Below are 16,682 nucleotides of genomic sequence, written 5' to 3' on the forward strand. Positions count from 1 at the left end.
AGCCAATGTAAGATATTTCTGAGGTAGGTTTCTTGTGAGGTTATTTTTCAAGATTTCATTTTTTTCTTCCTCTTTGGCAGAATTTGCTGTGTAATTTACATTGTAATTTCCCTGCCCTCTATATCTTGATAGTTTTGGCTATCCATGTAGAAATTTGGGCATGGGTGTATGAAAGTTATGCCAATACTTGTCTGGTCTCTTTTCCAGTGTTGGAGTCATGATACTAATTAAATCTAATAGTGCACTAAAGATGCTGTTGGTTTATAGCAGTGTTTTTTTAGTACTTCCGGTGAGGCTTAAATGGATTACACTAATTTTTCTATTCGCAATGCAGCCAAGCTAAAGTATTTTTTAAAAATGTGTTTTATAAGATTTCTTGCTTCTATTCAATTTGGCTTGAAATACTTGAATAATTTATGGTAAAAAAAATGAATATATCAAAATGGGAGTATAACTAATCTGACTGTAACATGAAAACTTAATGTCTCATTCACATAAGTATTTTGGGCTCCTCAATAGCGGATATTTGATTGTTGAATGTGGAGGCCATGTGGTGGAGGAGATTCATCTAAAAATTCCGTGTATGTATAGATGCAGGTATTAAATAGCTCACTTTTCTAGAGATATATGTGCTTTCTGTTGAACCGTATGACTACACGTGCATCGTGATTATCATAAATACCAAGCCAGTTAGTATAAAATAATTGAGTATAGTGTAGTTGCAAATGGTTGTTTGCTTGGCCTGTGGAACAGGTCATCAAAATACAGTGCCCCAATAAAAAGAACAGTTCTTAATTTGTATTATTTATGTAGAATCTTTAGTGTTTATTTACTAGCTCTAAATATTTGCTACAGACAGGATAATTATGAATTTAGTACTAATGCTCTTTATTAAAAAACTTTAAATACTCTGTATTTATCAAACAGTGACAAAAAAATCTCCAGTGATTAGATCAAACATACAGGGACTCTAGAGCATCTCCTCTCAGATGAAAGTAGACTGGAAATGATACAAAATCAATTAAACACAGCAATTCCAGAAATGTTGCTTGCCTGATGGGGTCAGTGTCCTATTTAGTCTTAATTAATTGCTTCCTGGGTAGCAGCAAGTACTTCTGCAGTTAGTTGGTTTCCAGTTATCAGTTGTTTGTATTGGTCAAATTCTTAGAGCATTGCAGAGGAGTGAAGTCCCTATTTTAGCAGCTGGTGTCTGTTGAAATCAGCAGGAGTAAGCTGTGTAACTGGTGGATTAGATGTCTGCCCACGGGGCTGTAGTCAGCAGCCTGTGACAGTACTGAGAGAGGAAAATGAATTTAACACACGCATTGCCTCAATTTTTTTCAGACGCTGGCCAGAAGAAGACCCCAGACAAGAAAGATGGGCGACGAATGTCTTTCCAAAAACCTAGAGGGACTCTTGAATATTCTGTAAGTTACTGCTTTATTGTTAGAATGTTACTGCAAATCAAGTACAGGCTAAAAAGTTGCATTACAAAATAGAAGCAAAACTGTAATGTGTATTCCCTTTAATGTTAGAATTCTGTGTATCTGATAGTTTAGTTTGACAGAAATTAAATCAGGGAATTAGCTGGTAGTACTAATGCTGTTTTTTTCCCTTTCAGTGTTTTTTTTTTCCCCTTAGAAATCCCAAGCTAATCAAACTGTTGACTGGTTCACTTTTAGGTAACTAGTTGTAAACAAATAACAATAGTTATATAATTATGTGCAAGTTCTCTGCTTTCAGCATTATTAATAAACTGTTGCTGTCAGGGGAAATAACAGAATAAAGTTGGGAAGGGAAGCTGTATCTTGATACTGACTTCCTGGTATTCCTCTAATAATTGCTGTAGATCTGTGCCTTTTACTGTAAAACTATGTTTCTGCATCAGAATCTGAAAATGGAGCCTTTCTCTCCCTGTTCTGTTCTTGAAATGACCCTCAAACTGTGCTGCAGTCAGCTTTCACATTTGTGGTTACTAAGGGAAACAGAAGTGAGAAGTATCTGTCTTGTATTATGTACTGAAAATATAATTAAGCCTATAAATAATGCTTATAGAGTTGATGTTGAAATAAGGAAAGTCTGCCACAGTTATCTTTGAATGCTTTGGAAGCTGGACATGAGAAATAAAAATGAGAACTTCTTTATGAATAGTCTTTAATTGACCTCTTGGTGTTCTCTTACTCCAGGAATAAGAGATACGGGGAAGACTTAACTCTTGTTATGTTAAGCCAAGCTGTGATAATTGCTTAAGTACTGAGAAGGCTGTGATAGTCTTTTGGAGAGACTGAGTATGTGTGTATTGGAACAAGGAGCATTTCATTAGCATGGCTTTTATTGGAATCTGAATATGATTCTAGCCTGCTCTAGAGACTTCCCTGAAGTTGAAATTCAAAACAGAAATCCTTGCTGCTTAGGTTCTAGCAGTTGAAGAATGTTAATGTGGCTGTTGTTGATGTTATATTAACCCCATTTGGTCTGAAATACCTGGAAAAAATGGTCAGGTGTAAGCTCTGTATTACTGGCATCATACTCAGTAAATCCCATAATATGGCTCTTGCCGCCATGTGAATGCTTTTACTTTGGTACATAACATTCCAGGCAAAGTAAAACAACGAGCTTTCCTTTTTTTAACTTGGTGTGTGTTTGTGGCAAGTTGTCATGTACTTCTGCAGGTTTTTGTGTTCCAGTAGGTGGGGTTTTAGATCCAAAAATAGCTTTCTTAATACATACTGAAGTATGCATCACTTCCTTGTGAGTCAAAAAGATGATTCACAGGAATCAAAGGCTTTTTGTCATTAAACTTAGTCCACCTTCTAAAGGAGCCTGTTGCATTTATGGAACATGGTGCATTTCAGCTTCACAAATACTGTATTCTGTCAGATCTTTCTGTAAGTTTCACTCATGAAGCACTTGAGTAGCATCACGTTTGGTTAATATTGTAGGCGTATATTTTTATAAAATGCACAGAAGTAACCTTTAGGATGTGAGCTTATGCTCACTGTAAGAGAGGTCTGGTAGCCATTGTGGTAATTTGCTACTGTTGTTATTTATTACTTTGTGTGAAGAGGTACACTTGTGTCTGGTTTCTGACTTAGTCTTGCTTCCTGTCACAGTGATGACACATGTGTACACACACATGTATTTGTATACCTGCATGTGTTGCTTCTTTGAGAAGCAGTAGAGTAGGAAGGCAGAAACCAGACTCCCCCGACCTTCCAGCATTGCTTAAGTTAGTGGGGGTTTTCACCTTTTTTTAGATAATATTTTAATACTTCAGTTTTTCCAGTGGCTACGTGGTTTTAGGAGGGAAGGTCTTATTTGTATTTGTGGAGTCTGAAGTGAGTTGACATCTCACTTGTGCAAGCTATGGGGTTTCAATATGAAGCAGACTTCACACCGGAGTTTTTTTAGAAACAAAAATTACTATGAGATAAATAAACAATAAAACAAATTTTCTCTTTAAAGCTAAAGATAGAATGCAGTTAATGTTTAAGATTTTAATCTAAAATACTCAAGGCATGAAAACTTGAACCTGCTGTACTGTTTGTAGCAGCAGAGAGGTGATGTCAACAGATATGGTACTAATTAATGGAAGTAAGTTTAACTGCCTGTAAAAGTTACAGAAAAAACTGGTTCATTTTTGCTGACCCTACTTAGACAGTGAACAGGTATCTTTTAATAAAGTATCCTTTTCTCTATGTCAATCAGCATATAAGATGCAAGTTGATACTGTCTTATTTCAGAATTTGCAGTTGCTGCTCAAGCCATATGTTTTCCCCTTCAGCCTTTTGTGTTCCATCACAAAACACAACTGGTGTGTACAAACACAACTGGTGCCTCCCTATAGGTATCAGAAGAGCCAGCTACAGGTGAATAGTGGAGCACAAGCAGTGTGGCCTACTGATCACCAGTGACTGTAGTGTGCTAGCAGTCTTGTGACTTCAATGAAAGCCTTCTAGCTGCTCTTTCTTTTGGGGAGAAGAAAGAAATAATTATGATTATTTACAGATTGGTTTGATTTTTGTTTAAAAAAAAGTTTGCAGGTGAGCAGTTGAAATGGATGGTCTGGTTTATCAGTATTGGAGGCTCTAATGTAAGATTTCCCTTTATCTCTCTGGGGATTGAAGGCTGTGCTTTCCTGAGCTAGTGAATAAGTACTTAATACACAGATTATGTTGTCCAGGTTATGGAAAGAGTGCAGTATCAATTCCTGAGGGTCACAGAGGCCATTAGTAGATTCTAGCCTCATGACTGAGTTTTCAGCCTGTATATAGAGAGTGCTAAGGATTCTCTTCTGGTGCCACTAGTTCTATTGCTGTTGTAAGCCTCTACATGCTATTTAGAAAGCTACACAGTTAGGAGTTTTTGGTGATTTTTTTTTTTTTTTCCTTGGCTCTTCCATTTCAAGCCCAAGGAGTTTGTTCTTTTTTGGCTGCCACTTTTCTTTGAGCATGCCATTGTCATAATCTTTTAACCTGCTTTGGGGAATATTAGAAATGTAGATCATAATGGTGATGTTACTTCATCTATTGTCTCTTGGTAATTATTTTTGAAGTTGGCTTTATGATATTTACATTTGTTTTACTGATGTTGCATATTATATTACAATTAGTTAATATAGTCATAATTGGTATTTCTAAAGGCTTGGGTACAGTGCCAAAGTTGTGTTTGCTCCCTGTTGTTCTCACCGTTTTTTTTTAGTCTTCCCATCTGTTTAATTTTGTTAGTTTATTTTAATGCCCCTAAACTATTGTTTGATTGTTTTCTGGCTCTCGGACATCTAGTGCTGAAATGAAAAAATAAGTATTACTGCACTCTGATGCATTATGTATTTGATGTTTAATTTTTAATGGAGGAATGAGTGAATTCTGACTGTTGAGATGCAGTAACAGTAAAGTTCATTAAAATGCCAGTAGAGAACTTGTTTTAAAATAAAAATTTTACATAACTTTGCCAGCTGTTGATCTGAGGGAAATGAAGGTAGTTTGAACCAGAGATAGTGGTGACTGAAGTTCTGTCTGCAGTTGTACATGAGCACACCTAGGAAACATGGGTGTATTCTCAATGAAGAAATAATATTCAAATATTTATATAAGATTTTTAACATTCAGAATAGCATTAAGTAGCTACATCAATGTATAGAAAGTTTATTTTCTGAGAGAGAAGGAATAACTTCTTGCTTTCTCTTATAGTAGTGAATTGATAGGGGAAAAGCTGGGAATCCACAGTATGTGGTGGCGCTATTCAAATCTTGTTAGTTCTGTGTTTTTCTACAGAGTTATTATTTGAGAGTTTGGTTGTTCAGATTCTACTTTTTAGAATAGTAGAGGGCCTGAGAACTGGAAAATAGGCCTTTGAATCAAAGAAGATACTTCAGGAAGTCTCTATGTGAGCAGTTGTCTTTGTTTTGAGAAAAACTGCTGGTCCCTGAAGTCCCACATAGTGTGGAAATTTGCCTGTGCAAACCTCACAGCCAAACAAAAAGGAAGCTTCTACTTGGCATTGTGTTTATCATGAGTGAAACAAACCCTTTAGCTGCCAAGCTCTCTCACAAGATGTCTTTATTTCAGAAGGCTGTAAAGAGTGAATGCACTCTAAAAAGGGCTTAAGCTTTATGGTTTGAATGCTTTTTTTTTTTTTTTGTAATATCATAAGTTAGTCTAAAATCTCATTTCATTCTATCAATAAGTGATATGTAAGAAATATTTACCTAGCAGCTGACTGCTGTCTTTCAACGTTTATGTCAGACCAAACTTAGGCAAAACTTTTGAATTTCACTTTACAGTTTATTTTAGCAAACTTTATGTAGAGCTTCTGATGGAAACCTTACTGTTCAATGATTTGGCAGTTAGTTTTATGGTCTGTGAAGCATATAGTACATATCTGGTCTCGTTACAGTCCTGTTTTGATTTCTGCTTTAGTACCAGTTAAACATGGTATATGAAAGCATTTTTTGTATGTCTGTGGTCATACAGTATTGAATGACTGAGAGCTACTGCAATACAGTCTTCCATACTGGAAATACTAGCGTAGAGAGATATTTGCTGCTTTGTTTAGCTTATTGGCTTCCTGTATAAAAAATTCTCATAATAGGTTTCTAATACTATATTAAAAAAAACTAGTTGCCTTTTCTTTGGCAATGCTTATATCTTTTTGCTAGTGAATCTCAGTTAACAAGTGCACCTTTACAAAATTTTATGGAAGAGAATTCTCTACTTACATTTAGCTGCAAATGTATCTTTGCTTATATAGTTTCATCTTAACTGATAAAATCTATTTGTCCTGGTACAGTGTTTATGAAGCCTTGTGCCATTATGTAGTAAACATTTTGTTGTTTGTTTCCTTGTCTCACCATTATTCATAAGGCTATGAATTCTTTATTCTGAAATAGTCTTTCTGTATAAAACTTTTTGTCCTTTTGCTTTCTTCTGGTAGCTCATTTTGCATATGCTTTGGGAGATGGAGGTCAGAATCTGAGCTTGAAAAAAATCCTTTCCTTAGTTGGGAATCACTTACTCAAAATGCTTATGCTCCATCTGCTGTCATAGTAGTTGACCTGCTTTGCTTCAGCATTTTTGCATTTTCTCAGTGATGGATTTTACTTGAAAGTCAGGCTCTAACAGAAGTTTATTTCAATAGTAAGAGGGTATGTTTATATTTATAGAGAGAACTCTTCAGATTTGCTGTAGGTGAAGAGTGGAGAGAAGCAGTTGAAGAGTGGGAATGAATCATTCTGTGAACCCAGCCAGTGGTGTATTGCCCGCTGGTAACCAGCAGTGAATATGTAGACCAGAAGTTCTGGTTTAATAGCTGAGCCTGCAGATCAAACTGTGTGACTCATACTTAAGGAAACATAGTGGGAAGGCATGTGCTTTTACCTGGGGTTGTAATAGACTAATATTTAGGGGTAGGTATGTTTTTTGTGGTGTCTTGGTTGTTTTTTTGGGGGGTGGGCAGTCATAAAAAGTGAAGAGTTAAAGTTCATCAGAATCTTGGTAAATTGACACATGAAATATGTAAGCCACTATTTTATTTAAATTAACTGCTTACAGGTTTGTTTTGTTTGTTTGTTTTTTCCCAACTGATACAGGTGGAATCAAGAGACACTTTAAACAGTATTGCCTTGAAATTTGATACAACACCCAATGAACTGGTTCAATTAAATAAGCTTTTCTCCAGAGCAGTCGTTCCTGGACAGGTACTATTACACTATATATATGTTGCTTATCCAACAAAGTCCTCTTTTACTATATTTCTCATTCCTACCAGAGTGCTAAAATACTTCTCTTACTATTGGCTCTGTAAAAGAACTTTTCTTTTTTCTCTAGTCTATTACTTGTGCCTATTAAATAACTGCCTAAAAGGAAACGTGTAAGGAGACTACCTCTGTCCCTTACTTAAGATCAGAGGACTTTTAAAACTAGATATACTTAATGGTACAATAATAACACTTAGATCCAAGCTGAATTGTCGCTTTGCAAATATAGCAGGCTGTTTACCAACTCTAGCTCAGCAGACACATTCAGGGTACTGCTTACAAACAACATTCCATGACTGTATTTTTTGCCTTCAATTTTCACTTCTCCTTGAAAGCCAGGCCTGGAAACAAGTGATAGATCAACAGTGGTATCAGCCATTTGATATTTGCCCTTTATTTGATAAAGTTCTGTGTTAATTTTTGATTGCTGCAGAGCTTTTTCTAGGTAGATTGAATGCCTAACATTGCTGAAATAATGTATTAAAGGTATGAATACCTTCATTTGAAATTTTTTTAATATATTCAGTGAGTCTGTTTCCTCATTGCTCAAATAGTAGAGTCATAGCAAGAGAAATCATTGGACATGTCTTTCCTTGGACACTCTTATTTCTGCAATGCTATTTACTTTTAATGCTTTCTATCTGAACCTCTGTTATTGTGACTGAAAATCAAAATTATATTAATATAGCATTTAAGAACTTGAAATGCTAAAAGTTCAAGTACTCTGTATAGTATTGTTTCTTTCCTCAGCTCATAATTCTTTGAAAAGCAATGGGAGCAGGAATGGTTTTGTGGAGCTTATTTTGAGAAGGCGTAGTGAATATACCTTAGCTGGTGGGAAATCTAAAGTAAATCTGAAAGCATAACTAACTTCTAACTACATTATATCTTCTTTATAGATTTTGTATGTTCCTGACCCAGACTACATTTCTAGTGTGGACAGCTCCCCCTCTCTAAGTCCTGTAAGTCCCCTATCACCTACATCTTCCGAAGCAGAGCTTGACAAGGCTACAGTAAATGTAGGTATACCTATTGTCCTTAAAATTAATTTTCCCTTACAAGTTAAATGTTACAGATGCTATGCTTTCTTCTTAAACTATCCTTTTGTTTTGGGGAGAAAGTATTAAACAACACTTGGAGTTGAAAGTAAAATAGTTCCTCTTTAAAAGTAAATACAAGATTTTAGTCTTCGTAAATTACAGTTTTCAATGTGAAAACTGATTTGAAGGCAAATTACTTGTAGCAAAATACTGTCATTGCACTCTGAAATCTGAAATTAGTTACTGTTGCATTTCTGTATTTCTACATTTCAAAGCTTGTTAAACATTTGTCTTTAATCTTATTGACAGTTTTTGTAGAAAAGATGTATTGACAGAAATGCTTAGGTTCCCCCTGCTTGCTGTAGAGGTGTGAGAAAGTCTCTAGTTTCATTTTGCAAATTGAAGTTTAAAAAAGGGGCTTTTGGTAGTAAGACTAATACAGAATTAATTGTAGCTGACTTTTATTCAGCAGTTCCAGATCTGTAGACTTCCAAAATGCTAAGAATGTTTAGCCATCCACGTTGTGCTGTAATTCAGCTCAGATGTAGATTTTTTGGGTAGGAGCATGTAGAAGCATGTCTTTCCAGTCAGCAGCATTCCATAGAGAGCAGTCCAACCAGAAAGACTCAGTATTTGAGCTTGAGCTTCTCTGCAGTTTTTGCAACTGTGATCTTATTGGGATGCTTCTTCATGCATCACCACTGTTCTTTTCCCAGTTATTATCTTTTCCTCTCAAATAAGAAATTTTCGTGGTAGCATATTTTGACAGTACTCAGTCAAGCTGTCAAACATCTATTTCAGGACTCTGTGTGCTCAAAGTTTAGGAGGGTTTGAAACTTAAAGCATTTACTTCTTTGCTCACATGACTTGGTCCAGAAGAGTTTAAATATAGAGGTTTTGCTTTGCTGCTGAACAGGTTCCCAAGCTGTTTTACAAAGTCTATGATGGCCCTTCTACTGAAAATTACCATTTGCTTTTGCTGTGTTACCTTTTCTCTTAGTATGCCAGTTCTTATATCTACTGTAATTTGTGCTGAATAATTTCTTTTATGTTTGATGGCAAACTGAGGGTGGTATAGCACAGTAAACAGACTCGCCTGCAAGAATACATTTTTGTATCATGTATCTTGTATCTATATCAGTCTCAGAAGGACCTACCCATGTAACATATGTTGTGAGAAGTTGCTCGAGGGAAAAATTATCAATTTTACTATTGGAAATCAGTGCTTTTCCTACAGGGTCCATGCCAGAAAAATGGCTTATTCTTTTTTTTGTCAATTATTTTGTGTATCTCTTAGCATATGGTGGATAAGGAAATGTGAAAGTGCAACCATACCTGTAATTTGTTTGAAAACTTTTTATCGACTGTATGCTCATATCAGAGATAAAAACTTGCAAGTGTAGAAGGAGAAAAGTAAATGAAAATACTTAAAGACCTCTTCTGCAGACGATTTTTTCATTTAGTGTAGTCAGTCTAGTGGTAACAACACTTGGAATGTTTAATTTAACGGACACTTTATTGTTACGTAACTATTTCATGCATCTTGTTACATGTTGTGGATCATTACAAGCAGTTCTTAAATACTTCAGGGAAAGTCACATTGGCCATGAGACAATATATAATAGTGTTTATTATGTTTCTGAGGCCTTTCAAAGTACATCTGAGGAAAGAAGAAATATTTGTCAAAAAGTCAAGGAACAGAGATCACTTGTACTTGTCAGTGTTGGACTGTGTACATTTAGTTTTGTTTTCAGTCTCTCCAGCAATACAAAAGGCACTCAACTTCTACCTGAGCAGTTAAGGCTGGAGAGTTTTGATCTTCATCGTAGATCACCCATCTTTCATGTTTTTCTTTTCTCTTTTTGCTGATTGCTATCATTATGAAGGGGAGAAATACTAGAAAATTCTAGAAAAATTCTCTAGTGCTCTCTTGATATGTCTTCTTTGACTGTCCTCCAGTTTTGATACCAGATTTGCAGTTTAAATTTGAGCATGTTTCAAGGTGAATATGTGTTCCTCTGCTTATATAATGTAAAGGCATCATCTCTCTGCTCTGATCAATAGAATCAGTGATATCTTGTTACAAATTTAATAAGGCAGCTAAAAAATATCTGAATGCCTGTTCAGTCAAAAATAAACTGACATGTTCTTCTGTTTATTGAACAGTGGAGTAGTTTACCACAGCCATGTGGCTAGATACAAACTAACATGTGGCTGATATAAGACCTGAATAACTTTGTTAAAGTTGAGGGGGTTTTGGTAGCTTTTTTGCACAGTTGTTGGGGTTTTTTTGTTTGGTTGGTTCCTTTGACTTGCAGCATTTTTTGATGGGGGAGGGGGTTGGTTTTTTTTTTAAATTTTGCTACACTTAAGCTAAGATTTCAGTGTGTATTTCAATACTTTTGTTGCTGTCAGTGTGTAAAAACTAGCTTTGATTTTGAAGCTTTTCTGATGCTGCTGGGGTTTTGAAAGATTTCTTCATTCAGCAGTCTTAAGCACATATTTGAGAATATCCTTTTGAAGATGCTTTGCTACCTATAAAGCTTAAATTCCACTTCAAAATAATATATAGTGACAAGGGCACCATCATTAAATTGGAAAGGCTATTGTTGTGGTGGTGCATCCCTCCAGCCCCTCCCTTTCCCAAGCCATACTGAGATCTGAGTGTGTCATGTGGCAATATGATGAGAAATAGCTGGCTTATTGAGAGTGGGCTTGGATATCAGCTGAGCGCTTTAAGAGCCGCTTGCTGAGTTATGTGTCACAAGAGTGACCCTGTGGTTTTCAGTAGGAAGGTGTTTGTAGAAGGAGAATTAATCTCCAGGAAGTTTGTTTCCTAATTATAACTTGATTAGCTTTTTCAGCAGAATTCAGTTTAGTGTTCTGTATATTGTTTTGTTTTTTTGGTTGATCTGTAATGAAGGTTGAAAGATGCTGGCAAGGGCTAAAGTAGTTCCAGAGGGATGATGAACTGAAAACAGTTGTGCATAATGTTCCTAGATATGACTAAAAGCATTTCTCTACAATCTGTACTAGTGAGTAGAACTGAAGAGGAAAGCAGAAAACCAAAGGGAACATGAGAATTCCTGTTTTCTAAAAATAGTAATACTTCATTAGTAACTAAAAATAGCAGTTATATATGAAGTGGAAGTTTTTAGATGTGGGTGATATTCTCTGCCTATAAAATAGGCTTTGCTGAAGTCTGCCTACTGTTTGTTTATCTCTAGTTTGAAAACAAATTTTTTTTGTTGTTTGTGCTGCGTTTGGTAGGGCTCCATGTTCGGTACTTAGTTGGATATACTGGTAGATTTTGAGTTAGATAACTCCATTATCTTCCCAGGGAAGTCATGAAGGAAATCCTCTGACAGTTAAATCCAGGCATGTGAATGACAAAGATAGTTGGAAACAGCCAGAGATAATTTACCAAGGCTATAGCATATCTGACAAAATGGATTGCTTTCTGTGAGGAAATAACAGGCTCAGCAGATGAAGGAAGAGCAATGCATGTTTCTTACCCTGACTAGAGTCAGGCCCTTGACATTGTTCCTAAGCAGCCTTGTTAAAATACTGGAAAAATGTGAACTGAATGGGTAGAGGAGAACATGAGCCAGTAAAATTGCCAGGATCGTTCTGTTCAAACTTATTCAGCATTTGTGTATGTGTTTTTTTTAAAAATGAATCATAGAGTAGTTTGGGTTGGAAGGGACCTTAAAGATACCCAGTTCCAATCCCTCTGCCATAGGCAGGGACACCTTCCACTAGACCAGGTTACTCAGACCCTCATCCAGCCTGGCCTTGAACACTGTTTGCTGTGGTGGTGGTCAGTTTTAAATCCTTGAGAGTCCTTATTGTGGCAGTTCTTTTATAATCTGCCCATCAGTGACCTGGTCAAATAGCACAGCAGAAAATCTCCAGAAGTTGGTATTGAAAAAGGCAAGTTGCTAAGTTCTTCTTTGTTTCTTTGTATTTCCTCTCAGGATTCAGATGGAGTCCAGCAGAAGGAGTCAGCTGTTTCACCAGCACATGCATGTGTTCGTCCTTCAAGAGTGGTATCATCCACCTCCGAAGAGGAGGAAGCATTTACAGAGAAATTTCTAAAAATTAATTGCAAGTACATCACTAATGGCAAGGTATTGAAACATTCAGATTTTACTGTTATTGTGTAGGATGTAATAATAAGCACATTTAAAGTATAAACATAGGGTAGACTTTAGTCAAGGATGAGTAGATGAATCAACTCATGTGCACATGTCTGTATAAATATACTAATTTTTTTTACTCGCTGTTTCCTTTGGATTCTCCAGGCCTCTTGTTCAGAACATGATGCAAGCATTTGATACGTGACAGACATCCCCGATACTGTACTGTTACATAATTCTTGTATGAGGGCATGAGGTCTATTTGTTCCTTATATTAGTATCTTTCGTAAGTAATTTTCTTTACTTACAGTGGAAAAAAACATGCCTTAACTATACTAGCAAATATACAGTTGTGTAGCTTTGCTTCCTTTTTTTTTTTTTTTTTTGCTTTTTAAAGCAGAACAGGGCAAGGAGAACAAAGCTTTGAGTCTGCAGACAAGTTCTGTATAGTTGACTGTTTTGTGTGGTATGGTAGAAACCTTGATTTTGTTTTTTTCTTTGAAGCAGTTACACTTCTCTCAATAGGATCGTTACACAAAATGCCTCCATGTTAGCGACACTTAATTAACCTCTCTTCACCTCAGAAGTGCACAAGTCTTTCACAGTCTTCTAGGGATTGAGGTAATGTCAAAACACTTTACCTCAGAACACTTTACTAAAAATCAAAATGTATTGCTCTCCTACCTCACAGAAAATTTACTATTAAATACTTTATCTATGAAAAATGCCTTCACTCAATGAATGCAATAATATTCAAAGTACTTGTAATACTTCCTCCTTTGCCTGAAGTTCAGGTATGTATAGAGAAATACTGCTGTTTCTGTGTTGCTCAGCAATAGGTTTACAGCTAATGTACGCTAATGGTAAACAGATTAGGAAGAATCTCCTAAAATTAAATTTTTTTTCCCATCTCCTATAACTAATTTTGCAAATCTATAAGTGTCTAGGCTTGAAACCTTTTGACAATATTTGTGTATTGACAAAAACTACTTGTTAGAAGTTGGTGAGGCAAGTACTGGAACAGCTTTGTTTTTTACTTTATTCTGCTCTGCAGGTAGTTTTCTTCACTCATTGCATTGTAGGTGAGTTTATTAGGTTGATCCTAGGTACATCCTTACTTACCAGTTTTAAATGCTGTAATGCAGATTAATTGAGACCTGTGATCCTTTGTGGGGTTAAAATTTACAATGTATTATTTATGTGATATAATTTCTCCTTAGAATATTACAGGGAGTATTAGCAGCATCGTTGACTTGCAGCATTGCAGCCTATTTTCTAAGAGCTTCAGGGAGAATTCTGTTTCTAAAAAGTTGTATAACCCATTGCAGTGTCTATTCATACTTGGGGAGGTGGGTGGCAGAAAAATGATGACTGACTTGCTGAGATTTGAGTGCCAGATCTTGTAAGTTTTGCATTTAATTTAGACTTTGTGCCACATATGGTAAGAATGTCCTCTTGAATGTTGTCTTGCCTCTCCCAGATACATTTTCTCATAATGCAGAATCATAAACTTTCAAAAGTTTTCTGGAGAGAGCTTAAAAGATTCATCCTCTGCTTCCTACTTGGAAAGTGATTTTTGAAGCTCATAGTTAGCCATCCTTTAGGGCTTCAGCTGTGAAGTCTGTCATCACTGTGACTGCTTCTCGTAAACTGAAATCTAGTGAAAGCCTATTTTTCAGTGTGTCTATGCAAAAGGGCTTTTATTAGGGTAAGATGGTCTCATTTATCACTTTTTAAGACTGCTTATTCTGTGAATGGCTGGAGTTGGGTTTAGTCACACTTGTGACTTTCTGGAAAAGCACAAGAGGAGTTCGCTGAGGAGCACTGACTGGAACCTGGAATGCTTGTTCTGTTCATTGCACTTGTTCTGCATTAACTGGTTTTGGCTACTGATAGAGGCAGGGTCTTGAGCACAGTAAGAGACAGGGTCATGTGAATATGCCACATTCTGTACGGACAATAAATCAGTGTACCCAGTGTGCTGCAGTCACACCTTGACTCACTGCCTACTGCATATGTAGGTGTGCCCTTAGAAAAGTGTTCTACCCTGTGGGTTATTTTTTAATTTTTTGTACTGTTCCTTGAGGCAAAAAAAAAGGTACTTTAGAAAGTCTGCTTGATTGTAACTGAAACTAGTAAGGGAGGTTTGAAATTCTTTCTTATTTTTGCTAACTTACTTAATTGTTTTGAAATGTAGTAGGTAAAGGAAAATTACTGATACAGAGGCTTGAAAAAACCCAAGCCACTGACCTGGAAATGAAAGCACAGAAAGCACACATTTGGTGTTCATTAAGTGAAAGGGAGGACACTGACAAGGTTCAAAACTTGTACAAGAAAATAAACAATATAAAAAAAAATAAAATAAATGTTATTTTCATGATAGAAGCTTCATAAATAATAAATTAACATTTTTATTCAATCTTGTGTGTTCAAGAATGTAATAAAATTATTTAGAGAACTTGTCTTTAAAAACTTCATGTTAGGAGCCCTTTCAAATTTTTGTACAAGTGTTTTACTGAACTGCTTAATCTTAATGTGTGGGCTCACCAATGTGATAGTTTGGCTCTAAACCTCCCTTCATAATGATTGTTCAGATTTCCACTTCAGGTATTACATGGGATTTAAAGCTTCCATTTCCTGAGATGTAAGGAATTTTAATGGTAAGATGACAAAACTGATTCAGAACTGAATATCTGCATGTGCAGTTTAATCTACTTTCAATATGTATGTTTTTATGTATCTGGATTAATATTTTCTGGACCAGCTTTAAGACTCATGGAATCTATTTTTTTAATAACGTAGAATGTCCACATGATTTTCAGTAATAGAGTGGATTAGCCTTTCTCTTTGAGGATCTTAAATCTGAACTTCACCTGAATAGAATTTTACTTCATGGCTTTAATATCTCTTGCATACAGGAAACTTGACTTCTGCAAGTACTATTTTGGGGAGTTTTGTTCCAGACCCAGAACTTCCTGTAACGGTATCATGTTGAACTACTTAGTAGTTACATGCCGAGTCTAATTTGTATTTCATTTTCATAGACAGTATTTTTTGTATTTTTTCTCTCAACAACTACTTAGTAATTATGGTCCAAGAGGAACAAGTCAGTGATTATTTTGTGGGGGAGGATGTCCTAAAAAGCTGTTTCCCAAGGTTCTGTAGCAACAATTGAGCTGTTTAAATATGTTCATTTTTTAAATTATTTTTTCCCAAGCACTAGAAAATCAAGAGCTTAGACCAAATATCAGTGTATGGGAGTCATGTAGCAGTTGGTAGTGTGCATGCCATTGTCCAGTGTTTTTGCTTGAGCTTGTGCTCTGATTTGCAGATCTCTCTCTAACAACATTGTTAGTACAAATAGTTCTCGTGGCTATTTTGAAAAACTGAATTTGTAAAAAATAAAGTCAAAGCCTTGTTTCTGAAATGTTAAGTGAGTATTTATTTTAAAGGGATCTGGGTTGAAGACCCAATGTAATAGCCCACAAAGGAGAGTCTGGGTTCATCTTCTTGTCTTAATATTGCTAGACAAGGGCATAGAAAGAGCTTTGTTTTTCATAAATAAGACCCCATAATATTCTTCATTTTGAAGAATGTATTCACACTGAAAATATTTCCAGTAGCTCAACCAGTCAGAGAAAGAGCTTGGGAACTTTATCCCTGCTCCAAAAGCAAGGAACCAAGGAGATTATATATGGGGAGCAGACTAGGCTCTCGGTCATCTTTGGTGCTTATGAGATAGCAGGGGATATTAGCTTGTTGTTGTTTGAAGTAACTTACCAAGAACAGCATTACAGAATCATTTAGGTTGGAAAACACCTCTAAGGTGAAGTCCAATCTTTCCCTGATCACCACATTGTTCATAAGACCATGCCGCAAGCGCCATATCCAGCCATTTCTCGAACTTCGAAGGATGGTGACTCTACCACCCTCCTGGGCAGCCCATTCCAATGCTTAGCAATCCTTTTTGTGAAGAAATGCCTCGTGATGCCCAGCCTAAACCTCCTCTGGCACACCTTGAGGATATTTCTTCTTGTCCTGTCCCTGCTTGCCTGGGAGAAGAGGCCAATGCCCACCTGGCTACAATCTCTTTTCCCTCAGTTGTAGAGAGTAAAAAGCTCTCCCCACTTTCTCTTCTCCAGGCTGAGCAAGCCCAGATCACTCTGCTGCTGCTCACAGGACTTAATCTCTAGACAATTCACCAGCTCAACTGGTCTTTTATGGACGTGCTCCAGCACCTTAATG

General features: G+C 36.3%; 1 protein-coding gene across 7 annotated transcripts in view; it reads left to right on the forward strand.

The window, feature by feature from the left end:
* The window catches only part of OXR1 (oxidation resistance 1), a 260,352-nt gene that overhangs the window by 197,659 nt on the left and 46,011 nt on the right, over window positions 1–16,682 (forward strand). For all 7 annotated transcript variants that reach the window (XM_058833205.1, XM_058833202.1, XM_058833199.1 and 4 more), the window contains 4 exons: window positions 1,345–1,427; window positions 7,091–7,198; window positions 8,158–8,277; window positions 12,276–12,428. In XM_058833205.1, coding sequence (XP_058689188.1) covers window positions 1,345–1,427; window positions 7,091–7,198; window positions 8,158–8,277; window positions 12,276–12,428 — 464 coding nt within the window. The remainder of the gene's footprint in view (window positions 1–1,344; window positions 1,428–7,090; window positions 7,199–8,157; window positions 8,278–12,275; window positions 12,429–16,682) is intronic.

Source organism: Poecile atricapillus, chromosome 2, assembly GCF_030490865.1.
Source record: "Poecile atricapillus isolate bPoeAtr1 chromosome 2, bPoeAtr1.hap1, whole genome shotgun sequence".
Lineage (NCBI taxonomy): Eukaryota > Metazoa > Chordata > Aves > Passeriformes > Paridae > Poecile > Poecile atricapillus.